Source organism: Haliotis rufescens, unplaced genomic scaffold (genome assembly GCF_023055435.1).
Source record: "Haliotis rufescens isolate VD_foot unplaced genomic scaffold, xgHalRufe1.0.p SCAF_3, whole genome shotgun sequence".
In the NCBI taxonomy this organism is placed as follows: domain Eukaryota; kingdom Metazoa; phylum Mollusca; class Gastropoda; order Lepetellida; family Haliotidae; genus Haliotis; species Haliotis rufescens.
Window position 1 is genome coordinate 10,748,661 of NW_025964001.1, and position 26,174 is coordinate 10,774,834.

The 26,174-nt window shown below is 42.6% G+C and overlaps 2 protein-coding genes across 3 annotated transcripts; one reads left to right on the top strand and one right to left on the bottom strand.

Moving 5' to 3' along the window:
• Positions 1 to 800: 800 nt before the first annotated feature.
• LOC124146603 (endo-1,4-beta-xylanase 1-like) lies at positions 801 to 10,655 on the bottom strand. Of its 2 annotated transcripts, XM_046516960.2 has the most exons (12): positions 10,444 to 10,654; positions 8,755 to 8,903; positions 6,449 to 6,547; positions 6,154 to 6,310; positions 5,952 to 5,997; positions 5,236 to 5,391; positions 4,767 to 4,822; positions 4,111 to 4,248; positions 3,726 to 3,897; positions 2,654 to 2,764; positions 1,888 to 2,106; positions 801 to 1,174 (listed from the first exon to the last, which is right to left on the bottom strand). In XM_046516960.2, exons 1-12 carry the CDS (start codon positions 10,614 to 10,616, stop codon positions 953 to 955), a joined length of 1,698 nt encoding a protein of 565 aa, XP_046372916.2. In that variant the 5' UTR covers positions 10,617 to 10,654; the 3' UTR covers positions 801 to 952. The 2 variants fall into 2 exon arrangements, with proteins under 2 accessions (XP_046372916.2, XP_046372917.2); XM_046516961.2 differs by lacking the exon at positions 801 to 1,174 and having other exon boundaries at positions 2,022 to 2,157; positions 10,444 to 10,655.
• A 3,588-nt stretch (positions 10,656 to 14,243) lies between these two features.
• LOC124146660 (anti-sigma-I factor RsgI6-like) lies at positions 14,244 to 25,980 on the top strand. Its single transcript, XM_046517065.2, has 12 exons — positions 14,244 to 14,444; positions 15,774 to 15,922; positions 16,855 to 16,953; positions 17,695 to 17,851; positions 19,633 to 19,678; positions 20,357 to 20,512; positions 21,231 to 21,286; positions 21,746 to 21,883; positions 23,017 to 23,188; positions 23,688 to 23,798; positions 24,680 to 24,898; positions 25,711 to 25,980. The coding sequence occupies exons 1-12, from the start codon at positions 14,278 to 14,280 to the stop codon at positions 25,924 to 25,926; spliced, it is 1,686 nt and encodes a 561-aa protein (XP_046373021.2). The 5' UTR covers positions 14,244 to 14,277; the 3' UTR covers positions 25,927 to 25,980.
• Positions 25,981 to 26,174: the final 194 nt, after the last annotated feature.

Sequence of the window (26,174 nt, forward strand, 5' to 3'; positions counted from 1 at the left end):
ACAGCTTCAGTAGCCAAGCCATTAGTGATGTCATTTGATTGTGACGTCATGGTAACCAATAACGTCATAATTGTCTGCAAAACATTGTGATGCAATTTCATTGCAGCGTGTAGATATCGCTTGATCTCAACCCAAGCGATATCTCCCGTAGGAGACAGTTTGGGATGATAAAATCTCTTCGTTGCCTTTAACATACACTGGGTGTGGCACTGGTGTTGGCGATTGAAGGGAGGTAACTCCTTCCAGCTCCATATGTGTGACGAAGCACATGTCCAAGCTCTTGTCCCATGTCATCAATGGCACTGATTTAGAATCTTCACGAGAGACAAGTTTCGCAGCAAATCTCCTTGTTGTTACATGTGTTGTTAAAATATAATTCGGTGGGACCAATAGGTAGGAAGTATGCCTGCGTGTTTGATCGATTGGTAACAAGGCGGATGTAGTTCTGATGTATTATATGTGAGAGAGCTTGTTTACGCCTCTTTCAACTATATTACAGCATCATCACGATGTTAGACACCATCGACAAACTTCATCAAATACATCCATTAGGGGAATCGACTTTGAGGCTGCATCACTAACCCATCTAGTATGGTCTTTGCTTGGATCTATTTACCTACAGTCACCGTTTGTGTCGAAGTCGAAGGGACCTACGAACATATTTCGAGTTAGGCGAGGTCCGACACAACCGAAAATGATTAATAAAGAAGGAATACGCAGGGACCAAGCTTTTACTTCGAAACAAACGAAAGTTCGACACAACGGTGTTTGACTGTATTAATGTTCAAGAAAAAACAAAGTGTCATCCAAGTTTTATATCTTCTAAATGGGTAAAAAAAACAGGTTTCAGAGTTGATAATTATAGAGAACCTCCTTGATCCGGAGTCGCACATTTTTGAACATTCCAAGCTGTCATCAGGCGGTTCCCGGACTAACGGCTTGTCACTGTCCACTATTGATGCACATGCACGCTGACTGCTTTTGGGGACGACTCTAGTGTGAAGTACTGTCTAAGGGAGGTAACTTCTTTTCCGTTAACTTTGACCACAGCTTCGTAGTCTCCATGGAAACCGCGGGTGGTGAAGGAGGTTCCGGACTGGTCAAGTCTGTGTGTTTCCTTGGTCATCCACTCGTCCTCAGTCAAGTGAAGAAACCTCTGCCCAGCTGCATTCAACTGAAATGCAAGCCACATCACTATAGACAGACAGGATGCTCGGCATCGCGATATTACATCCAGGATATTAACATATAAATATGACAGTCGAATAAATACGAATGAAGCTTATAATTAGTTCAGGTCTAGTGAAGACATTATTAAGAGTAAATCTAGTGAGTAGAGTGATTATGAGAGATCACGGTGTGTCAAAGAGCTGAAGCGTTCTAAGAGAGTGTATGGTGCAAGAGAGCAGAATGGTTATGGGGGAGTACAGAGTGCAAGTAAGCAGTAGGAATTTGAGAGAGTACAGATTACAAGAGAGCTGAAGGTTTAACAGAGTAGAGATTACAAGAGATTATAAGTATTATCAGAGAGTAGAGAGAAGAGTGAGTGAGTGAGTTGGGTTCAGCGCCGCTTTTAACAGTATTCCAGTTATATCGCGGCGTGTGATGCAGGTCTCAGACGTTTACCACTTCGGTGAAACCCACGAGCACGGGTATGGTGCTAACAAACCTAGAAACATAATCGGGGCGAACCGGGATTCGAACCCACAATCATGGGTTTCTGGCGTGCCAAAGGGACGCAACTCTGCACAGCGAATCGCAGCGCCTTATACGACTAGTAAGGGGTAGAGACTTAAAGAGAGCTAAATGACTACAGAGTGCAAGAGAGAAGAAGAATTATGTCAGAGGAGAGAGTACAGGAGATCAGAAGGATGCATCAGTTCTTACTGTGAAGGAGTCTCCAGACACCAGGGCTGCCGGTTCCCCTCTCCAGTGTCTCTTGCTCCAGAATCCCCACAGCATGATGCCCTCAACAGCTGGGTGGCCATAAAACGCCCTCAGAGCGGTCTCGTACCAGTCTGCCCGGGTATGCTCGTCGCTTGCCATGACGTCGAACTCTGTCACCCAGATTGGCAGGCCAGCTTCAGATATGATGTCAAGATGTTTCTGGAAGAGTTGAGTAGCTACTGGGGTTCTACTATCAGTCTGTGATCAGTACTGAAGAAATGACGATGGGAAGATTGAATTATTCTTGTCGGTCGAGTAAAGAAAAGTTTCAATTGACCAAAAGGTTGTCTAAAAATAAATGTTATTGACTATCATGACATGGATGTTTACCACTTTCGTGAAAAAGACAAAGGGCCGCAACTCTGTAAAAGTTCACAAGATAGATTAGCAGCGTGGATAGATAATGATAATTTAGGGTAGGGTAGGGATGTGTGTTAAAGGGGGGGGGGGGGGCTAAAGAGTTACCAACAGTCGTAAAAGCTCAAAACCCGTAGGACACCCGGAAAGGTCAGGCAGAAAACATGGAGACATACACAAAGATGGACATACACAAAGATGGACACACTTAATAGGTATACAATGAAAATACAGAGACATACAAAGACATGCACAGCCGAAGTGACAGGACACTGGCGAGAGCTGGTGGGCAGTCTAACGTACGGACTGGAGACAGACATTCACACATACACCTTTACCGAGTACCCACCTTTATAAGTGTAGGGTCTGGTGCGGTGTTGGCTGTGAAGTGACACTGTACACCGACACCGTGCAGTCCCACATTGGCATTCTTAAACCTAACAGCCTGGTCTCGGTAAGCCTGCAAACCACAGTACAATCCGACTGTATGTCATGCCGGCGTATATACATGTATGCTAAATAATAAGTTAACTGAAGTGTTGGGCAAACGAAAGTATACACTTGAAAAATTGACCAAATAATTACGATCACTATTTATCAAAACGTTACTAGGCTGAAATACTGTAAACTTAAGGACTGTAGTGTCTCAACTCTTCATAAGGAACAGAAACATGTCTTGAAGAAACATTAAGTTTATTCCCCCAGATTTCACACATACATGGTCGAGCCAGTGTTCACACACTTTAAACATGGCCCCCGAGTGACGTAATCAGGCATGCGTCTCTATAGTAAATTGATTGATTGAGTATGGTTTTACGCCGCTTTTATTAATATTCGTGCAATATCACGGCGGTGAACATCAAAAATGGGCTTCACACATTGTACCCATGTTGGAAATCGAAACCGGGCCTTAGGCGTGACGAGCGAACGTTTTAACCACTGGGCTACCCCACCGCCCCTCTATATATAGTAGGTTGTTGCTTTAAGTGTTCAAGAGGTCGCCTTCTGCCTCAGCAATTTTGGCTGACCTGTATATATAGTACTTACTCACTGTTGGTGATTTAACGTGCGCTTTCCGACATAATGAGTAGAGACAGCGATACTCTCAAACCCCTGAGTCTGCACGAGATAGTCTCGAACCAATAGCTCTTACACGATACCTTATAAGGACCAACACACAACTATGATACATAACCGTCGAATACCATTTCCAGTATCAAATATGGGTTTATACTTTCTTTTGCCCAGCAGTTTACATCAAAGTGTGTGACACCAAGAATGGGCTTCACACTTTGATCCCGTGTGGGGAGTCGAGCCCGGGTCTAAAGCGTGGCAAGTGTACGCTTCAATCACAAGGCTACCCAAAGCTTCACCCGAGCGAAGATCCCGTGTGATAAGAGAGGACAGTTCTGAGTTAATACCGTTGTTAAGGATCCCAGAGCCACCACGTCGTAGTCATTGAGGAAGAGTTTGACATTAGGACCTGCTTGATGGGCGATACGGAATATGTCCAGGTTGTAGTCTCGGTCGTGAAGAGTGTCCTGGAACCAGAAGCCGTGGAGGTTCTCATTGTCAACATCCCAGTGTTCAACTCTGAAATTGGAAAACGAAATAAGCTCAAGGTTTATAGATCTGAACCAACAAGTGTAAACTTGGACGCAAAGGGACGCAACTCTGTCCCTTCAAGTACATCATAGGAAAGTATATACCACAGGCCATACAATATCTATTTTATGGTCTCTGTACATACTTTCTGTATTTGTTTGTTAAAATTAACGAATTTCTTTGAACAACTGTCCAGCTTACAGATTCTTCGTCCTGCCCACGATGTCCTGAATGCGTTGCTGGACGGTGTTCTTGAGCGTGCTGCCAGTCAGGGGCCGGACCCACTGGGGCACATACTTGGGCTCAGACCATACAACGTTATGGGCGCGAATCTTCTTGCTGAAAGATTGATTGATGCGTTACATACTTTGTGTCTGATAATGAACTGGGATACTGGGCTATTGGACATAAAGTGAGTGAGTTTGGTTTTACGCTGCTTTTAGCAATATTCCAGCAATATCACGGCGGGGGACACGAGATATGGGCTTCACACATTGTACCCATGTCGGGAATCGAACCCGGATCTTCGGCGTTATGAGCCAACGCTTTAACCACTAGGCTACCCGACCGCCCCTATTGGACATAAAGACCAATAAAGACACTCTACACTGTCTGCTTGTAGACATACTTGGTATGGGAATGGTTCCACACTTTTAATACACATGTTTCATTACAAAACTCCTTTCTCTTCCTTTCGTATTTCATCTTTAAAATTAAAACCACGCTTTCCCATGTCTGGCTACGACATCCCAACGCCACTTCATACCTGCTGAATACTCGTGTTGCTGTGTGACAAGATTATAGTGGACTACAGCAGAAAAAAACCCAATGATGTTCTGTGTAGCTGTGGTTCATACCCGTTCTGAAGTAACTTGTATATCATGTCGAAAGCACGTTTGTAGTTGATTTGTCCCTGGAAATAAGTTTAGTCAATCGTCTATAGATCAGGTCAGTTATACCATACGTAATATCAAATATTCTAGTTCAACGTTATCGCTTTAGGAGGAGCAGGTGATTGAGGGGAAATATAATATAATAATATGTATACCTGTAGTAGCATGAAGATACATACTTGTATACATGTACTACTACTGCTACAACTACTACTACTACTACTACTCCCATCACCACTACTACTATTAATACTATACTACTAATATTCGAACTACTTCTGCCATTATTATTATAATTATGATTATGATGATGATTATTATTATTATTATTATTTTTAATTTTTCCCAATCCTGATGATATTACACTTTGCTGATACTACTACTACTACTACTACTACTACTACCACCACCACTGGTGTATTCTGCCCCCTACCTTGGCAGGTTCCATAATATCCCACTTGAGTGACGCTTCACTCACTGCCCAGTTGAAGTGTTTGTTGATAAAGTCCTGGTAACGGCTGTCCCCGTGAACGTAATCGTCAGCTGAGACCGCGGTACCGAACGGGAACGACTTCTTTGTCTGAATAATCTGGGAACATACAACTATCATTACCATTCTACTGACCAATATACTTCCGGTCTGGTCGCCATGGTTTTCATTGTACTGCCTGCTGACGTATCTCTGATCCACCAAGTCCTTCTCAATATTAAGTGTAGGTACGACTCTTCTGTTACGTTGCGATGTGAATATAAGTTATGTATAGAATTCCTGACGTCAAGAGACACATTTTTCTGTTTGTCGGGTCACCTTATTTAATTGGAGAATAAACACTTGATAGCTCTTTTTGTGGTTTTAAGAATTAATTTTTGTGTATAACTTATATCCGTTGCGGTTTCTTACGTCAGTTTGGCTACGTCAATATTACGTTAAACAGGTTAATCGCCCTAAAACCAAATCATTAAAATGGCATTTTGAAGTGAACTTCTCGAATATATTGTTTTAACATTGTTTGGAGCGTAATATTTGTGTTAAAAAAAAATACTTGAAAATTGAAAAAGAGATGGGAATGTTCCTTAGTTTTATCTCTTATAATGCCCCTGCGCATGGTATAGCGTTGCGAGCACAAGGACAGATGTCCGTCAACTTACATCTATTTCAACTTGGTTGGAACTGATTCCATTTTCCAAGGTAAATCTAAAACATAAATAAAAAATAAATGTATATATTTATCGTTGGTATTTTATCATCATTGATAAATGTGCAAATAATAAGCCTAAAATGACTTACAAACTGTGTTAGCACCAACAAAGCTATTCAAAGCAAAGCGGAAGCACTCTTAAAATCACGTACTCAAACTTGATATCACTTTTTCGGAGCCTTTCTATCACACTGTCTGACTCCGCCCTCCAGTACTGATTGGCTACAATAGGCGTGATTGACATGTCATCAACGATGAAACTGACACCTGCCGACGCTCCTTGGAAGTAGATCCGAGTGTTCTTTATGGCTGAAGCAGACAACAAAGTTTACGGGATAACTGATCTGATTGGCCGAAATACAGTGTGTTTTCTTGAAAGGGAGGCCCAGGAATCTTTAAGAAGCTAGACCCCAGGGTTCATAAATGTATATGTACGCCATACTGTACCTTTAGAAGGCGCACTGAAGTCTCCGATTATTTGTACCCAGCCATCACTGGCCCTGACCAGAGGTTGAGATGCAACAGGGATGTAGCTGATGGTGCCATCTAAAACATAAATTAGTATCTGTACAGAAGTTCCCACAGCCTATAAATATCAAGCCTGCAAATTGATTTATAAGCTAAATACAGTCACGTTTTAGCTGTCAACAAACGGTTCATTGACAGACGGAAAACAACCCCAATGTCAAACCGTTGTTCCCACGTGTCTAACAGTAATATATAAATTATACATGTGGGAAGGTGAATCTTGCATCTTGGTCGAACTGAAGGACTACTCGGAATCGCCTTATAAACCTAGGTCGTGCTTCTAGTAAGGTGCTCCTCTGAAACCTAGGTCGTACTTCTAGTTAGAAACTCCTCTGAAACCTAGGTCGTGCTTCTAGTAAGGAGCTCCTCTGAAACCTAGGTCGTACTTCTAGTTAGAAACTCCTCTGAAACCTAGGTCATGCTTCTAGTAAGGCGCTCCTCTGAAACCTAGGTCGTACTTCTAGTTAGAAACTCCTCTGAAACCTAGGTCATGCTTCTAGTAAGGAGCTCCTCTGAAACCTAGCTCGTGTTTCTTGTTAGAAGCTCCTCTGAAACCAAGGTCGTACTTCTAGTAAGGAGCTCCTCTGAAACCTAGGTCTTACTTATAGTAAGGAGCTCCTCTGAAACCTAGCTCGTGTTTCTCGTTAGAAGCTCCTCTGAAACCAAGGTCGTACTTCTTGTAAGGAGCTCCTCTGAAACCTAGGTCATACTTCTAGTAAGGAGCTCCTCTGAAACCTAGCTCGTGTGTCTCGTTAGAAGCTCCTCTGAAACCTAGATCGTGCTTCTAGTAAGGAGCTCCCCGGAAACCTAGGTCGTGCTTCTAGTAAGGAGCTCCTCTGAAACCTAGGTCGTGCTTCTAGTAAGGAGCTCCTCTGAAACCTAGGTCATGCTTCTAGTAGGGAGCTCCTCGGAAACCTAGGTCGTGCTTCTAGTAAGGAGCTCCCCGGAAACCTAGGTCGTGCTTCAAGTAAGGGGCTCCTCTGGAACCTAGGTCGTGCTTCTAGTAAGGAGCTCCCCGGAAACCTAGGTCGTACACCTTGTCAGGAACTCATCGGAAACCTAGGTCATACTTTTAGTAAGGAGCTCCTCTGAAACCTAGGTCATACTTTTAGTAAGGAGCTCCTCGGAAACCTAGGTCGTGCTTCTAGTAAGGAGCTCCCCGGAAACCTAGGTCGTACACCTTGTCAGGAACTCATCGGAAACCTAGGTCGTGCTTCTAGTAAGGGGCTCCTCTGAAACCTAGGTCATACTTTTAGTAAGGAGCTCCTCGGAAACCTAGGTCGTGCTTCTAGTAAGGGGCTCCTCTGGAACCTAGGTCGTGCTTCTAGTAAGGAGCTCCCAGGAAACCTAGGTCGTACACCTTGTCAGGAGCTCATCGGAAACCTAGGTCGTGCTTCTAGTTAGGGGCTCCTCTGAAACCTAGGTCATACTTCTAGTAAGGAGCTCCCCGAAAAACCTAGGTCATGCTTCTAGTAAGGGGCTCCTCTGAAACCGAGGTCGTACTTCTAGTTAGAAGCTCCTCTGAAACCTTGGTCGTGCTTCTAGTAAGGAGCTCCCCGGAAACCTAGGTCGTGCTTCTAGTAAGGAGCTTCTCTGGAACCTAGGTCGTGCTTCTAGTAAGTGGCTCCCCGGAAACCTAGGTCGTACACCTTGTGAGGAGCTCATCGGAAACCTAGGTCGTGCTTCTAGTAGGGAGCTCCTCGGAAACCTAGATCGTGTTTCTAGTAAGGAGCTCCTCGGAAACCTAGGTCGTGCTTCTAGTAAGGAGTTCCTCTGAAACCTAGGTCGTGCTTCTAGTAAGGGGCTCCTCTGGAACCTAGGTCGTGCTTCTAGTACGGGGCTCCTCTGCAACTTAGGTCGTGCATCTACTGAGGATCTCACAGGTCGTGCTTTGTCATCCACCAAATTTAAAGGAAATCTAGCAGCCGGCTCAGCACCAAGTCGGGGTTATATTGAAATAACCTGGGAAACTTAGGAAGTTCATATATAAGTGTTCATAGAGACACCTAAGGGAGGTCAAGACCGTGCTTCGACTGACCTTGGACCACTTCTATATATAGTGATATAGTGTTCACAGAGTTGAATCTAGTTAATCATTCTGCTACCTGAAAACAGACGACATTCACTCTTTTCGGTGATTTGGGACAACGTTCATTGTCCATACACCTAATTACCACACATACGATACAGGCTATAAGAGTACACCCGTCTACGATGCCACACACCCGTGAAGTTTACAGCCAGCTCCAGGTCCACCTTCTGCCCGATCTTGCCCTGCTCGTCGTTGAGGAGTTTTACGTACCCCTCCACCCAGTACCGACCAGCAGGGTGGACGCCGGTCAGTATCTGCGAGGGACCCATGTAGTACATCGTCCTGAAAGGGTCAAGCTACGATAAGGACAAAGTATGCTCCACTACATCTACTCATTTAAAAAAAGTAGAAACCCTGAAAAAGTGTTGGGAAAGGTATCACATGCAACCATATAAACGAGGCTTATCATAAAACAAGTTCATTAAAATCAGATCTTCGTTCTCGATACGGCTAAACAAAGATCTGAGGACATCCCATTAGGGGTCACGTCAGAACGACCTTTCATCCCACTAATCAGAGCGTCGTTTACCAGATCATGAAAGTGACAGTCGGAATGTGATTTCTAATCATGCAACCTTGACAAGTTTAACACGGTGTATTCCGAACGATAGTTACGGGCTTAACGACTGAATCCATACAATCTAGACCATCTATTTGCCATTCTAGAATGTTCTTTTGTTCAGGTTTCAAATTTTAAATCGAGAATTTGTCAAAAAATGTTTCGAAACGTAGTCGCCAATTTGAAATTAGTGCCGTAAAGCACAAGAAATCTGCCTTCTGATTGGCTAATGTGGACTTCTTGTCAGTCAATCAATTGGTCGGTCAAAGTTCGCGAAAGGTTGGTCTGACGTGACCCGTTATGGGATGTCCTCATATCTTTGTTTCGCGGTAGCGAGAACTAAGATCTGATTTTAATGACATTGTTCATAACATTACCTGTTCTTATGCATATTCTATTCTAATTTTCATTAATAACACCATCAAGAAATGAAACATTCAAATGACCTATAAAAGACTGAGATAAAAGATGTTTCAGACAGCGTGTTTCTGAAATGTTGAACATTGCCAAGCCCTTACCCAAGTTCAGGAAATGTGTACACGTATACTACACAACACCATCTGGGTCATAATTGCTTGCTCATCATTAAGTTTTCTTGAAGTTGCAACAATCAACTCTTTTCCCTTTACACTCATGTTAGCCATACTTCAGAACTTGATGAAAGCTTGCAAGTGATAGAAATCAAAAGGCTAGGTTCACTATATTACGAACTTGTAGGTATCCTAACGTCGGATAGTTCGAAGACTCTTTATGCCATGCCTAGTCCGAGAAACAGTCAAAGCAAAACTATCATAGCAAAGTGTTATATAGCTTCAGCAAGATGAAAGCAAAATTGGACAAGGTAGTCACGTGGGGAATCGAATAAACTTTGTTTGAAATACAAATTGCAGAATGTGTTATGCTAAACAAACAAGAACATAACCACATAAGTTGACAATTATCGCGATACTAAAGGGTTTCTAGTTCGAACAAATTTAATCAAATAATTCAAAAGTCACTTTTATGCCTGCTAAATCAAACTTGATCAATTTAGTTCCAAAGAATATCCTATTTACACATAGTGAGTGAGTGAGTTTGGTTTTACGCCGCATTTAGCAATATTCCAGCAATATCAAGGCGGGGGACACCAGAAATAGGCTTCACACATTGTATCCATGTGGGGAATCGAACCCAGGTCTTCGGCGTGACGAACTGACGCTTTTACCTTGGCCTTTAAAGAGGACAGAGACCACCAGATATAATGTGTCTTTCTTGTACACTAACCTTCCTGTAGCTTTAATGCCATGATGTCCACTATGATGGTCAGTGGTCAGTTCACAATGGAAGCCCCAGCAATCCCAGTTGGTCAAGGACTCCATGTCACCATTTAAGACAAGATTTTGTCCACGAACAAGCGAAGAAAATAACAGGGTAATCAAAACAACCATTTTCGCCATTGTTGTGTTTTTCCGTGGACAATTGCGGTTATCTTAAGTCTTATCAGTAGCAGTTGTCACGAAAGAACCTGTGATCTAAGGTGCGTTTAAGTTGTGTTCTTAGAAGTGCCTGAATCTGTCGTGATTCAATTTGCAGGTTGATGTTAATGTACGGTTGGATGTTTGGGTGTTTGTTGGGAGTATGATACCCATACACGTGTTTTTTTATGTGAACAGCACACAATGATTGTTTAGCTTACAGACACGCACACACACACACATACACACACACACACACACACACACACACACACACACACACACACTCTCTCTCTCTCTCTCTCTCTCTCACACACACACACACACACTCTCACACACACACACACACCCTCTCTCTCTCTCTCTCTCTTTCTCTCTCTCACACACACAGAGATAATATATATATATATATGGTATATAGGCTTTCCGCCCACATTAAGCTGACACGCCGTGATATAAGCCGTGAGTATTGTTCAAAGTGGCGTTAAACCCAACTCACTCACACATAACGTCATGTTGGCCTCCAATCATAGTTGTATTACTTGCATGAGCCGGGTCTGGATTTCTTTCCAACGCTAACTTTACTGGGTGCAACTTGTATTTCAAGCGAATGACATGGCGGTAGCGGCCAGTTTCTGCCGTTTGTAAAACCAAGGGATGTCACTCCAAATGGAATGTTTGGGACGGATGACGTCACGACGTCACAACTCTCCGCGTTGATATAGTTCGCTTTCAATAATTATAGTTTGATGTTTAATGGATTGTTTTGTTATGATTTATGAATCTGTCAATGTAAGGATTGAAGCTGTATTTTTTTTACGTTCATCAGCTGATGAAGACAGTGCCTCACGTGAGCAAATCTACCATGAAGTCACTCTCCTACCCAGAGTTCCATGCGGCCAGCAGCCAGCCAGCATAGTACTCCGCGTTGATATAGTTCGCTTTCAATAATTATAGTTTGATGTAATGCTGAGTCACCACTGCGCCGGAGTGTGCCATGAAGCGCTTCGCACATCATGGAATTTGCTCACGTGGGGCACTAACTTCATCAGCTAATGAACGTCCTTAAATAATTAAATTTCGATGTATTCATTGAAATTCCTGTATTCTGAATAGCTGAATTGGTCACATGTTATTGCATTCATTTCCCAATGAATGTATAAAATTAAGCCACGCCCACCGAAGGCACTACTTTTATTACTGCGGAATGTCCGGGAATCCCAATATTTAGAGTTGAGAGAATTCCCTTTCTGCTTATGTGTATCTTCATGCACAGTACATTTAGTGACTTTCATACATATTCATTGTCCAAACTACCCTTTGCAACCGAGGGTCGAGAATGAATGAAACAGCAAACGCGCAGGCTCGCTCGACTGTTTTTTTCCCCGTTCGCATCGGTTCAACTTTCATGTCTTCGGGTTTCATTTCTGACTAGCATTTTTCCTACTGTGTTTTACCGTAATCAGGGAAGTAATGTTTGAATCTGGTGGAAACTGGCCATGTTATTTGAAACAGCCTCCTTCTCCCGGACTATTCCCTCCATTCATAAAATTGGTATTACACGGTATTCTATTCAACTCCACTCGTTTCGTCTCAGTTTAGTAGGATTCGTGAACCATGTATAACTCTTCGAATTGGTGTGTCCTTTTGTCCTCAAATCAAAGCGTACACCCAAATTTTCTTTTTTAACCACATTTTTTTTACATTTCAAAGTACATGTTAACAAATATAGAGAGTGGTCAAATACATTTACAATCAAGGTAGAACACATGCTAAAACTAATGATGGAAGGCATGTATACCATGTTTGAAGTAGACAGAAATAAGACTTATACATGGATAAATATTTTATGAATGCTTTACTTATCATGATCGTGGACAGAGGGTCGTTGTAAGTTGCTTCCATTTCTTGTCATAATAAATAACAAAGGAGTCCCTAGATTTTGTCTGTAATATACTTTTCAATTTGACAAACATCACTCATAATTTTAAAAGATACATCAAAGGACAATTACGTGACGTGTTCACATTCATAAACTTGATGGTATAATGAGTTTACGTATATTTTGCCGTCCGCCATAGACGACCTTGGCCTTGACATACTCCGATCTGATTGGCTATAAATCAAATATAGCCAATCAGATCGCTGACTTTTTTTTATAGAGCTATTTACAGTGGACGCTGTTGAATTCGTCCTCGAGTTATCCTCGTCACACCCCTTTCCTTTTATATAGTATGCTGATACTGGGTGTGACCATATATCTTGCAGCTGCTATTTTGTGCGTTACAAACCCCTGGGAGTATTTTAACATATTGCATTTTTTTAACATTGAGAAACATTTTCTTAGAATAAAAGTACTGAGGCCACTCCCATCGTTCTAGTATTTACCTTATGAAAAAGTCTTTATCTCTCCGATAAGGTGTGCAAGACTAGGGTGATTGCTCTGGTCTATATTTTGCCCCTTGTTTATGGGCAAAGCTTACGTCATAATTGGATCATGGGGACTCTTGACCACTGGGTGTGAAATGGCTTCCACTGTAAAGTGACCAGTCACCACCTCAGTGGACAACATGGCATTAAATCAACGGGAAGATAGATTTTATCTTTCAATTAACACTTACGTAGAGGAAAATATAGGAAAGGAGTGAGTGAGTATGGTTTTACGCCGCTTTTAGCAATACTCCAGCCATATCACGGCGGGGGACACCAAAGAAGTTCGGGAATCGAACCCGGGTCCTCGGCGTGACGAGCGAACGCTTGAACCACTAGGCTACCCGACCGACCCTAAAGGAAAGGAAGTATGCAAAAAATTGATCATAAAATGTGTGAATGATTCATTGATCCATTCAAATCATTTTCATTACTCTGATTATTGAATCTCACTGAACCGTGTGGAAATACACAAAGGACTCGTTTTTCACCTTCCCCATATCATGTATGATGGTGAAATATAATGTAGTAAGTTCTTCTTTCATCGTAACTATAACTAATAACTTGAACCTATATTTCAAGTGTGCGTGCGTGCGTGCATTTAAATAACCGGTCCGTCCGTCCGTCCGTCCTGCCTGCCCGCCGCCTGCCAGCGCGCCTGCATGCGCGCGTGCGTGCGTGCCTGCCTGCCTGCCTGCCTGCCCGGTTATTTAAATCTATCCTTTTCAAAACCAAGGACTTCACATCATCATAGTCGGTATACATGTGCCTCTGATAAGGGACCGCCTCCGTGGTAGAGCGTCCGCCCGGAGAGTGGAGGGTCCGGGGTTCGATCCCCGGCCGCGTCATACCAAAAGACGTTTAAAGATTGTACTTGTTGTTACCCTGGCGCTCGGCATTAAGGGGCTAAAACAAGGACTGGTCAGTATACTGTGTCTGAGTGGGGTATTCATGTTGAACTGCGGCATGGTATCTCAGTGTGCTAGCACTATAAATCGGCATCAGTCCGGACTAGTACAAGCAGCCACACACAAACACACGTCAATGCACGTCGCTACATAAGTGCAATAATCTTGGACGCGACGTTAAACTCAATTTCACCTCACCTCACCTCACCTCTGATAAGAGTTGACTGCAATAATCAGACCGGCGGTATTTAATCTGAGACTATCCTGGAAGGTTTAGCAATCGGAACCTGGCAGTCCCTGGCAACATGTGGTTAGCGACAGTCCTGTTCTGTGTGGTTCCTGGAGTCCTCGGACAAAGTCTGGTACAGAATGGCGACATGGAGTCCTTGACCCACTGGGATTGCGGAGGCTTCCATTGTGAACTGACCACTGACCATCATAGTGGACATCATGGCATCAAAGTATCTGGACGGTAGTGTGCTACTTTTACACAAGCCTTAATACGAGTAATAGTGAGTGGGTATGGTTTTACGCCGCTTTTAGCAATATTCCAGCAAAATAACGGCGGAGGACACCAGAAATGGGCTTAACACAATGTTACCTTGTCGGGAATCGAACCCGGGTCTTCGGCGAACGAGAAACGCTTTAAGCACTAGGCTACCCGACCGCTCCTACGAGTTAAAAAAAGGGAAACTGGAGTAGATACTAGTCAACTAGTCCACGGTATTTCTAACATAAGTAAACGGGGACACGTATTTATTCTGAGTGTCACTGTTCTCAAGGCTTTCTCATAAGTGATAACATACCCAGGCTCAATGGTTTTACCAAGCGGTAAACGTACGAGACCTGCATCACTTCGGGTTTTCCTCCCACATCAAACTGCACGCCGTGATATAACTGGAATATTGTTTAAAGTGGCGTTAAGCCCAACTCATTCATTCAGTGATTGTTATCCCGAGAAACGTTTGTGTCTTCTTACATTTAGTTAGTGGGAAGCGCATTGGTGGATACAGAGTGTTGTTTTTTATTTCACAGATTGTCTGAAATATTGCTGATTGATCTCAGCATAATTGATTCTTATTTACGTTTTAAATCACATATGGATTAATCAGATCAATGACAAACATCATGATGGAGTTCATGCCTGATTTGACCTCAGGAATAATGTATTCTTATATTTAAATATTTAGCCGGGTTTTCTAAAGTCTTTTAAGACCTTCACTGTTAAATTGAAATTGTAACATTGAAATCGTCTTTTCGAAGATGGTTGTCCTGGGCTATATGATCTGGGGACATTTTGGTTTGGGAAACTTTCCAAGGAGGGTACAGATTTCGAGGAGCCAGTTGCCCTGATACCACGGACGAGGGCGGTTCCTACGTTTTAGTTTCTCTTTCCAGGAGACCGCCTCCGTGGTCTAGTGGTAGAGCGTCCGCCCGGAGAGCGGAAGGTCCGGGGTTCGATCCCCGGCCGCGTCATAAAAGATGTTAAAAGATGGTACTTGTTGTTACCCTGTCTGGCGCTCGACATTAAGGGGCTAATACAAGGACTGGTCGGCTCGGAGTCAGTATACTGTGTCTGAATGGGGTTTTCATGTTGAACTGCGGCATGGTATCTCAGTGTGCTAGCACTATAAATCGGCATCAGTCCGGACTAGTACAAGCAGCCACACACACACACACACACACACACACACACACACACACACACACACACACGTGCATGCATGCATGTCGATATATAAGTGCAATAATCTTGGACGCGACGTTAAACCCAATTTCACCTCACCTCACCTCTTTCCAGGAGTCAGACCTGGCAAGGTCCCTCCCAGACCCTGCATGGAATCAAAGCTAATGGTCTGTATAAAGTCGAGGGGTATATCAAGTTGTTGAACGACCAGTCGGGTCACATTGGACAGAATGTCGAGCTGGAAATTGCAGTGAGCTTAAACAGTAAGTCTCACCTTTCCTTCTTTCTTCTTGGTCACCAGTATCCCATGCTGGTCGTTAGATCCGGCTGATGAGGATCTGGTTGCTATGATGTGTAAATTGTGACTGATTGTTTGTCATCCTAACTCGATAATTACATATCGTGATAACAATAAAGACACTGTGGTAACATTGACTGATTGTTAGTTTTGTCATTAACTGGTACACATTGGAAACATCATTTCTTGACGTACATACGCACACCCTTCCAAAAAAAGAAACGCACAGGTAGATTTTTAGTAAATTTATTGTAGCTAATAACGTCGATATATTTAATTCAATATCATACATACAAATATGACATTTTGGAGATCTATAGTCACATGTTGGTGTTGTATAAAGTTATTGAAAACTGTTCATTGTCATGTCACATAAGGCCACAAGGTTGCCCCGGGCAGAAATCACGGCTCTGCATCTCCTCGGCACTGACTGAATAAGTGTACGAATTCTGTCCTGCAGAATTCCGCGCCATTCTGCTTGTAATGCGTTGGCCTGTTGTAGGAGTGATTGCAGCGTGTTCTGACGTTGGCGTACACGTCGATCGAGTTCATCCCAGAGGTGTTAGATTTTGTTGAGATCTGGAGATCTCGACGGCCAGGACAAGACGTTGATGTTGGCATTATGAGGGTAGTCGTTTTGACGCACCGTTTGTCAAATATAAGACCACCAACATTTTCCAATAACAGATATCAAATTTATGTACCGGATTTTTTTGTGTTGTCAGGTTTAATTTACTACATACTACCTGTGCTTTTCTTTTTTTTGAAGAGTGTATTTATATGTTTCGATGGTTCGCGTTTCTTTTGTCAGTGAGTGTATATTCATCAAAACACACCTGCAGATGCTGTCAATGTCGGTCCATACTTGAATGCAAAACGTTACATGTGTTATTGCAGATGGCAAGACTTCCTACCTTAGTGCTGCAACCCACCCCTTGGCCAGATCTAGTGACGGATGGATCCATATCACTGGAGATTTTAATGCCCCTTCGCAAGGTTGGATGGTGTTTACCCAAACAACTCATACTTTTTAACTTAGACTTACAATAGCTGTAGCGCTGACACTATCGTAACGTCCATATGCTAATATCGACAGTTATAGCTGAGCTCCTTTACTTTAGGCTTATACTTACAGTAGATGTCGTACTGAGACTAGCCTAACTCCAATACTCTAACATAGTCTGAGGCGTAGGGGAGCAAGGGTGGCCCAGTCGTCGCGATTCGCTGTGCAGAGTTGCGTCCCTTGGGCACGCCAGAAACCTATGATTGTGGGTTCAGATCCCGGTTCGCCCCGATTATGTTCCTAGGTTTGTCAGCGCCATACCCGTGCTCGTGAGTTTCACCGAAGTGGTAAACGCATGAGATCTGCATCACTTCGGGCTTTCCTCCCACATTAAGCTGACACGCGGTGATATAACTGGAATACTGTTAAAAGCGGCGTTAAACCCCACTCACTCACTGAGGCATAGCGCTGATGCTATAGTTACTCCTATACTTTAACATAGACTTACACTACTTGCTGCGCTAATGTAGCTTTGCACATGTAGCTTTGTAATCATTTCGAGTACCATGACCTTATTAAACACAAAAAAATTGAATACAACAGCATAGTGCAATGGAAAAGCTAGATAAAACCATACTCACTTGCTTTACGTCTTGAGAAATACAAATGACAATTTCCCTGGCATGTTCTGGTATCGAAAGGTTTACAGGCTTAATGGTGGTTGTATGTTGTAGGCATCAAGGACGTCAGAATCTACTACCAGGGCCCGGCCACCAGCACCAACTTCGTGACGGATTCTGTCAGTGTGACGCCTGTAGGAAGTAATCCTAACTGGCGAGCAGAGTCAGACGCAGTCATCAACAGAGTCAGAAAGAGTGACATCAACTTCGCGTAAGGCTAAACATACAGTGCATGTCCCTCCAAAGTACATATCCCCTTCAAACCCGTTATGTAGCCAGTAGGATGGGGCAGTGGTGTCATTAACATCAAATAATTTCATTGTGTGTTATGAGTCTATAGTTTTAATAGATAATTACATCACCGGCACAGTCATGAAGGTGGGGTTACGAGTTCAGTATCAGTATAGTATTCAGTGTCATCATACACAATAAAGTCAAATTGAAGAGGGGTACGGGTGGCCCAGTCGTCTGAGGCGCCGCGATTAGCTGTGCAGAGTTACGTCCCTTGCGCACGCCAGAAACCTATGATTGAAGGTTCGAATCCCTGTTCGCAAAGATTATGTTTTTAGGTTTGTCAGCACAATACCCGTGCTCGTGGGTTTCACCGAAGTGGTAAACGTCTGAGACCTGCATCACTTCGGGCTTTCCTCCCACATTAAGCTGACACGCCGTGATATAACTGGAATAATGTTAAAAGCTGCGTTAAACACAACTCACTCACTCACATTGAAGAGAGGGAATCACACAGATCAGCCAATAATGTGTATGTCCTCCAACTGACGTAGAAATATGCTATAACTGGACACGGAACGGAGAACGGCAGGCTGCGGTAATATGGCGTCATTCCTCAATCAGGCCTTGTCTGGTAAATGGGGTCGTTCTCTGACCCAGCGATCAAGAAACTCCCTCAAGCTGTTTCAGGGACATGTCGGAAGATCTTGACGGCCAGGGCAGGACGTTGACGTTGTTGGCATGTAAAGAGTTGGTTGTAAACCTTATTGTGTGCGGTCTGGGTCTGTCTTGTTTGGGGTCTGCTGCTCACATGGCAGGACAACGGGACGTAGTACCGGATCTGGTTTTGGGGCAGTCAGATTAGCCTCGAAAACGACCAGGGCCCACCTTAGCACTACGACTATTGTAAGCCTATGTTAAAGTATGGGGCTTACGATCATCTTAGCGCTAAGATAGCTTTGTGCAAGTGGGCCCAGATCTGGTTTGACGTTACGGCGGATTCTCCCCACGCTACCTCCACCATACTTCTCGACCTCCTGAACATAAAATCGTGCCTTCCGTTCCCTTCGTCGGCAGTGTACTCTGATTCTCCCATCAGTCCGGTTAGGGTGAGACTCTTTGTCAATTCTTTTACCACTGACGTACAGCTCGAGCCTTTCTCAATCTCTAACGTGTTGGCACCTTATGCTACTCCACGGAACTTCATGTACGCCTGAATACCACGCAGTCTCAATATTCTAGACATTGTCGTTCTGCTGACTGGGTGGTGGCAGCTGGTTACAGCACCGTCAAAATATACGTTCCTGAGGTGCAAAACGCGAAGGTTGTGGTCCTCGTCGGGGTTGGTTAGGGTCACTGGTACTGCCAGTGTGAGGGAAAGGAGTCTCGTTCCGATGACCCCCTCTCTCTGTTAAGGGGATAATCAGCATGATTGTTGTGATTTGTTATTAAATTCCGAAGCTAAATATCGATGTTAGGGTGTTTTTCTACCATTATACAATGGTTGAAACATATCAAGCCTTAGTTTTGCATTATGCAGCCTTTTATTGAAAGTTTGGACATTCTAAAATTTGGTATCGTTCAGAGACCTGGCACGCTGTGATAGTACTGGCTTTAAAACCAAACTCCACTCATTCACTCACTAACTGGTATAAGCACTATGGCGTACTGCTATTGGTTTTATACGACACACAACGGTATAATGGTATGATTACATATGAAGCCGCTTTGTTGAATTAATCTTGTCAATGCTTCTTGCAGTGTCTCCCTCGCCAGTGGCATTAACCTTGGCCAGGTTGAAATTGACGTAAGTATTATTCTTTCAGCGACGTTCTCATTTAATCTTTGCCTTAGCACGACTCTTCAACTCCCTATCTTATTCTCATTATATTCATTATTTTAATGCCTTCTTTAAATGACATACTCCACAACGCCTTCTTCAAGTGACGTACCCTCCAACGACATCCTCTTCAAGTTCCGTACTTCTTCACTTCCTCTTTAATACCCGTGCTTCTCGACTCCTTCTTTAAGTGGCGTTCTCATCATCAGTTACTAGGAGGCAAGGGTGGGTCAATGCAGAGTTGCGTCCCTTTGGCACGCCAGAAACCAATGATTGTGGGTTTGAATCCCGGTTCGACCCGATTATGTTTCTACGTTTGTCAGCGCCATCGTGGGTTTTACCGAAGTGGTAAACCTCTGAGACCTGCATCACTTCGGGCTTTCCTCCCACATTAAGCTGACACGCCGTGATATAACTGGAATACTGTTAAAAGCTGCGTTAAACCCAATTCACTCACTCACTCGTCAGTTACTTCGCAACTCCTTATCTCATAATGACGTACTCCTCAACTCTTTCTTTTGTGACGTGCTCCTCAAATCCTTCTTTCAGTGACAAACTCAACTCATTCTAGTAATTTGATCAATGTTTATTTTTCATCTTCCTCCCCCATACCGAAATACACCTTTGATTAATATGTCCCAACAGGTTATTCAGACAAAGAAATCCTTCGCGTTCGGAACAGCCGTAGCTTGTGATGAATACTTGCATGGTAATACAAAATACCAGAACTTCATCAACCAACATTTCAACTGGGCTGTTACTGAAAATGCGCTGAAGTGGAACATTATGGAACCACAGAAGGTGACCCATCCCGCAGCTCTCAATATAGTGATAATGATAATGATGCATTTTGAAGCAAATAATGATGCATGTTGCAGCACATTATTAAAAAACTGTTGATGTTGTTGCACATTATAGCATCGATTAATGTTTTAGCATATTATAGCATTAATTCTTGTTGTAGCAGATTATGACACTGATCAATGTCGTAGCAGATTATAACACTGATTAATGTCGTAGCAGATTATAACACTGCTTAATGTTGTAGAAGATGAAAACACAGATTCATGTTGTAGAAGATTATAACTCTGATTCGTATTGTAGCAGATAATTATAATGATGCATAGCAAGTGAAACCAATTCTTCGCTTTGGAATGTTTCTGAAGGCACACTTACATAAAACCTGACCCAGTTAAAACCCTAATCATATATCATTATGTAAATGCATGAGTGTGAAATTGCATGTATGTTATTCTCTAGTGACTATCAAACTAAGTTAAGTAACAGGCGACCGACCAACGATATCTTCGAGGTCGTGTCTGTGATCTTGAGAGATTCATCACCTGTTTCTGATTTAAAGATTAGGTTAGCATGGTTGGGTTGAAAACAGCTGCCTTGAATGTCTTGGATTCAGCGCAATTAACCTGCTTGTTCGAACCATATATAGTTGACAAGCCTTTTAATTTACTCGAAATAACAATACACAAGATGTAATAACATATAAATTCATATTTCATAGGGCCATATCAACTACCAACTACCGCTGGACGCAATAAACAAACTCAGGTCACATGGGTAAGTGAGGAGTATACAAAATAAACGATTTATTTCATTTCGTCCAAACATTTATTATTTTAAAACTATTTTAAAAGGGTTATTAAAACATAATTTTAAACACGTAGTGGTGTCAGAATACCGTAGACGTCTGAGGCATATTGAGATTTATTGCTTAAGCCATATTGAGATTTATTGTTTAAATATTTATATTCGCTGATGTATGTCCTGCTAGTCAACCGGGAACAGATCCTTTGATCGCATTGGCTGTGCAGTGCAGTGTCCCATAGGTCCAGGATCCGCTGATTTTGGGTTCAAATCCATGATACAACCCAGTTATGATCCTTGGTCCGTTACCAGGTTTCACCTGAACAGCTTAGATCTCAGACACTCACCCTCCAACATTAAACTGATGTCACTGTCACTGTCACTGAAACACTGCTTATAAGGGTGTGGAACTGTGGTCACTATATTCTATAGAATAAAGGTCCGGGCCCACAACATCATCTGGTCAGTGGACAATACGGTGCCACAGTGGGTGCGCCCGCTGTCCGGCAACACGCTGAAGGACACGGTCAAACATAGGATCCAGGATATTGTTGGAAGAACAAAGAACTTGTAAGTGAATAATTCGGTTGTTATAGTTAAGCATAGTTTTAAAAATATATATATATATACGATGTATCTCGTCAATTAAACTTTCAGGGCGATCAGTAATGCTTAGTTTTCTTTAAGGTAAAATATCCCGTTTTGAAATATAAACAAGTATGTAGTTAAGGTTGTCCAGATTATAAATGTTGTCAAGAAGATCCATGTTCAAGATCACAAGGGCATGAGGTTTGAGACAATTAGCGTCCCACCAATCTGTCTCGAGAACTTTAAACAATACTTTGTTTGTATGGTAGGACAGGTTATTATCATAATGTATAGGAATACTTCAGTTTATGATTTCCCTAATTATATAGATGCAATGTCTTAGTTTCACCCAATAAGTGCAATGACTTGCAGAGGCATTAATGGTCACCAGACACTTTCAGCATAATCCCATGTATCTGTGATTGACTGTGGGTTTCATGTTGACATGCAGCACTGCAATGTCCATCCATCACAACAAGAAATCATATATTATTAGAAAGTGGACTTTGTATGACCACGTTAACACGGCGTAGTAATGCACTCTTTGTTTACAAATATGAAGCAACATAAATAGTTCACGATCTACACCACTTGAAATATTCCAGTAATCAACTGTTGAATGAAAATATAAACAGTTTAAATGTGAAATATAATCATAAAATATGGTATGAAATAGCCCCTACTGAGATCGATTCAATCCATCACAAATTAAGTATTATAAGAATAGTATATACAACTAAAAGGAAGCAAAAGAACATCTGATTTTTCATATGTCATGGCTGGTGAGTTTTGCAACATGGCCTTCCAATTCGGGGTTTTCTTAACTTGTTTTGAGTAGTATATATCCCCCTAATAATAATAAGAAGAAGAAGAAGAAGAAGAAATACCTTACTGTGTATGTATTTTGTTGAAACCCGCATATGATGATAAAATATATGAAATGATACATATTTCTTTGAGGCCCGTGGTTGGTGAAACAATAAAAAAATAAAAATATTTGACAGAAAGCAATCTGGAGTCAAGACAGTAGGCACGAAACGCATTACCTTAATATAAACTATAAAGTATTTAAAATATTATGGCGACGCCATTATTTCCATTCCGTAAATTTTCAGAGTTGAACACTGGGACGTGAACAACGAGAACCTCCACGGCTTCTGGTTCCAGAACAAACTCAACGACCGTGACTACAACTTAGATATGTTCCGCATCGCCCACCAAGCTGGTCCCAATGTCAAACTGTTCCTCAATGACTACGCTGTCGTTGCATCAGGAGGCCTCACAGGGGTACTTTACATTTACCGACAATGGTTGAATACCGTAGAGCCCCAATGTCACTGCTGAATCTAGGCGGTTTGTCAATGGTCTATGGTAGACAGAGCAGAGCCTGACAAAATGGGAACCTATCAACGTGTCTGGGAACGATGAAACACATCAACCTGGGCCATATATTCCGCGAAGATATAGTTATACTTCGACACTCATCGTTCCTGTACTTTAACATTCAACTGTAGTCGTAGCGCTAAGATTCTTTTGTTGGACCGGGCCTTGGTAACTCATTGTTGCAGCTAGATCTTGTTCGACCTTCATGTTTTCTGTCATGTTACTATCACAGAGTAAGGTTATGCCACCGTTTCATAAACTCATGCTTATGCTATTGTCGGAATCGTACAATGGACTTTCAGTGGAGATTTCGTTTGAGTATGGAAATGTTTTTTGTCGCTTTTTATTAACATCCTCCAAGATCTTTTAGGTCTAAATAAGAACATTTCCCATGTACTTGTAGGCGTACCGTGAACAGGCTATAAGGTTCAAGAACGCACACGTTGGTCTGTATGGAGTGGGCGTGCAGTGTCATTTCCAGCCCAACCAGTACCCAGATCCTACGTTGATCAAGGTAATAAGCTTTGTATTTACGTCTTAAAGCCACAAGGACTATTGCGCCTGTCGCCTGGCTGACATATACCTTCTGAGCTTCGTGTCTTGCACAAAGTATGAAGTGGTCGTAGTAGAACCTTCCTCCCTGTGTTAGATATTTATGTACGGCGGTCCCTTAATTATTGGGTAAGTGAGTGAGTGTTTTAATGTGGCTGTAAACAGCATTTCAGTTGCATCGTAGCTCGATAGCTTATTGAGTGAGTGAGTTGGGTTTAACGCCGCTGTTAATAGTATTCCAGTTATATCACGGCGTGTCAGCTTAATGTGGGAGGAAATCCCGAAGTGATGCAGGTCTCAGACGTTTACCACTTCGGTGAAACCCACGAGCACGGGTATGGTGCTGACAGACCTAGAAACATAATCTTGCGGCTTCTGACGTGCCCAAGGGACGCAACACTGCACAGCAAATCGCGGCGCCTAAGACGACTGGGCTTATAGCTTATTGAGGAAGGATGAGCAAAGTGACGCAGGTGTTAGACATTTGCCACTTTAATGAACCAAGGAACACGGGAGGTGACAGTCCAAGGATCATAGTCTGGACGAAACTGGGATTCGAACCCATGACCATCCGATCCTGGCAACTCAAGGATATGGCACTGGATAACAAAGCAATGTCTACTCGGTGATCTGAGTCCCAGGGATATAGACGATCACACAGAACGCGAGTTTACTAGTCATTATCACACATAGTACATTTGAATGATGGTGGCAGTGATGTATACTTCTCATTTATGAGTATGAATATACAATGTATTTATATTAGTTTGTGTGATAAAGAGAAACGACAACTACTTCACCATACCGTGATGTTTCCACAATGATACGTGTTGGTACCACCAGCAACATCTAGATACCATTGCGCAAGCTGGCGTCCCTATCTGGGTGACAGAACTTGACGTGATCAACGATGACGCCAACAAGCGAGCTGATTGGTACGAGACCGCTCTGAGGGCGTTCTATGGCCACCCAGCTGTTGAGGGCATCATGTTGTGGGGATTCTGGAGCAAGAGACACTGGAGAGGGGAACCGGCAGCCCTGGTGTCTGGAGACTCCTTCACAGTAAGAACTGATGCATCCTTCTGATCTCATGTACTCTCTCCTCTGACATAATTCTTCTTCTCTCTTGCACTCTGTAGTCTCTCGTCATCATTCTGCTTTCTTTCAGTCTCTACTCTCTGATAATTTTTCAGTTCTCTTGCCTTGTGTACTCCCTTATCTTTAAATTATTCCACTCTTTTGCATTCTGTACCTAACATAAACAATCTGTTCATTTGCACGCTCTACTCCCTCAGTATCCCTCTGCCCGCTCGCACTATCTACTCTCTCATGATACGTCTCCCACTACATGTACACTTTATGTCATATTTCAAAGGTGGTTCAATGATTGTCAGAAACTGGTCACGGTAACAGAAAGATATTCAAGATCTTTAAGATGTTTGTTTGTTTGTTTGTTTGTTTGTTTGATTGTTTCTGGTACGAGGGTTGATTGTTCTAAACCTCACATTGAAGAAACTCCGTAACAGTGAAATCTTATGTTGTGTTTGTTTGTACTCAGCAATATTCAAGCCAAATGACGGTGGTCTATAAATAATCTAGTCTGGACCAGACAATCCAGTGATTGATATCATAAACATCGATCTACACAATTGTATGTATGTATGTATGTATGTATGTATGTGTGTGTGTGTGTGTGTGTGTGTGTGTGTGTGTGTGTGTGTGTGTGTGTGTGTTTCTCTCACGCTCTCTTTCTCTCTCTAACTCTCTCTCACTTTCTCTCTCTCTCTCTCTCTCTCTCTCTCTCTCTCTCTCTCTCTCTCTCTCAGCGTTTGTATCATGTATGAGTGACACTTGTCTTGATTTGTCTTGATCAGGTAAATGCTGCGGGGAACAGGGTCCTGAATTTGCTGGAGAAGCAATGGATGACCCACGTGTATCACAAGCTGACGGGGCATAACTTCAAGGTACGCGGCTTCCATGGCAACTACGAAGTCCGAGTCAAGATTAACGGCAAAGAAAATACTTCACTCCGTCAGCATTTCACGCTTGGAAGCGCATCACACTCCGTTCACATCCATGTAACTCACTGATATCTGTCGCAAAGGAAAGGGTTTACTTCTCCAATAAAAGCTTCTTAATCTAAAGCGTTATTAGTTGATGATTAGTAACCTTTTCACTCCAAAATAAATCAATTATTTTTTTAATCTGATTAGTGTATCCTGATCGTGGTTCGACAGAAGGAAAACAATAGTGTGTTGTTTGAAGAGTATTCCAGTTATATAATGGCATGTCTGTATGGTGTGAGAGTCAAGGTCTTAGTAACGCAGGTTTCAGACCT

Coding starts and splice junctions, on each gene's coding strand:
- LOC124146660 (XM_046517065.2), top strand. CDS start 14,278: ATGTGGTTAGCGACAGTCCTGTTCTGTGTGGTTCCTGGAGTCCTCGGA. Junction 14,445..15,773: donor GGCATCAAAGTATCTGGACG/GTAGTGTGCTAC, acceptor ACCTCTTTCCAG/GAGTCAGACCTGGCAAGGTC. Junction 24,899..25,710: donor TGTCTGGAGACTCCTTCACA/GTAAGAACTGAT, acceptor TGTCTTGATCAG/GTAAATGCTGCGGGGAACAG.
- LOC124146603 (XM_046516960.2), bottom strand. CDS start 10,616: ATGGCGAAAATGGTTGTTTTGATTACCCTGTTATTTTCTTCGCTTGTT. Junction 4,823..5,235: donor ATATTATGGAACCTGCCAAG/GTAGGGGGCAGA, acceptor ACTTATTTCCAG/GGACAAATCAACTACAAACG. Junction 3,898..4,110: donor GTGGGCAGGACGAAGAATCT/GTAAGCTGGACA, acceptor TTCCAATTTCAG/AGTTGAACACTGGGATGTTG.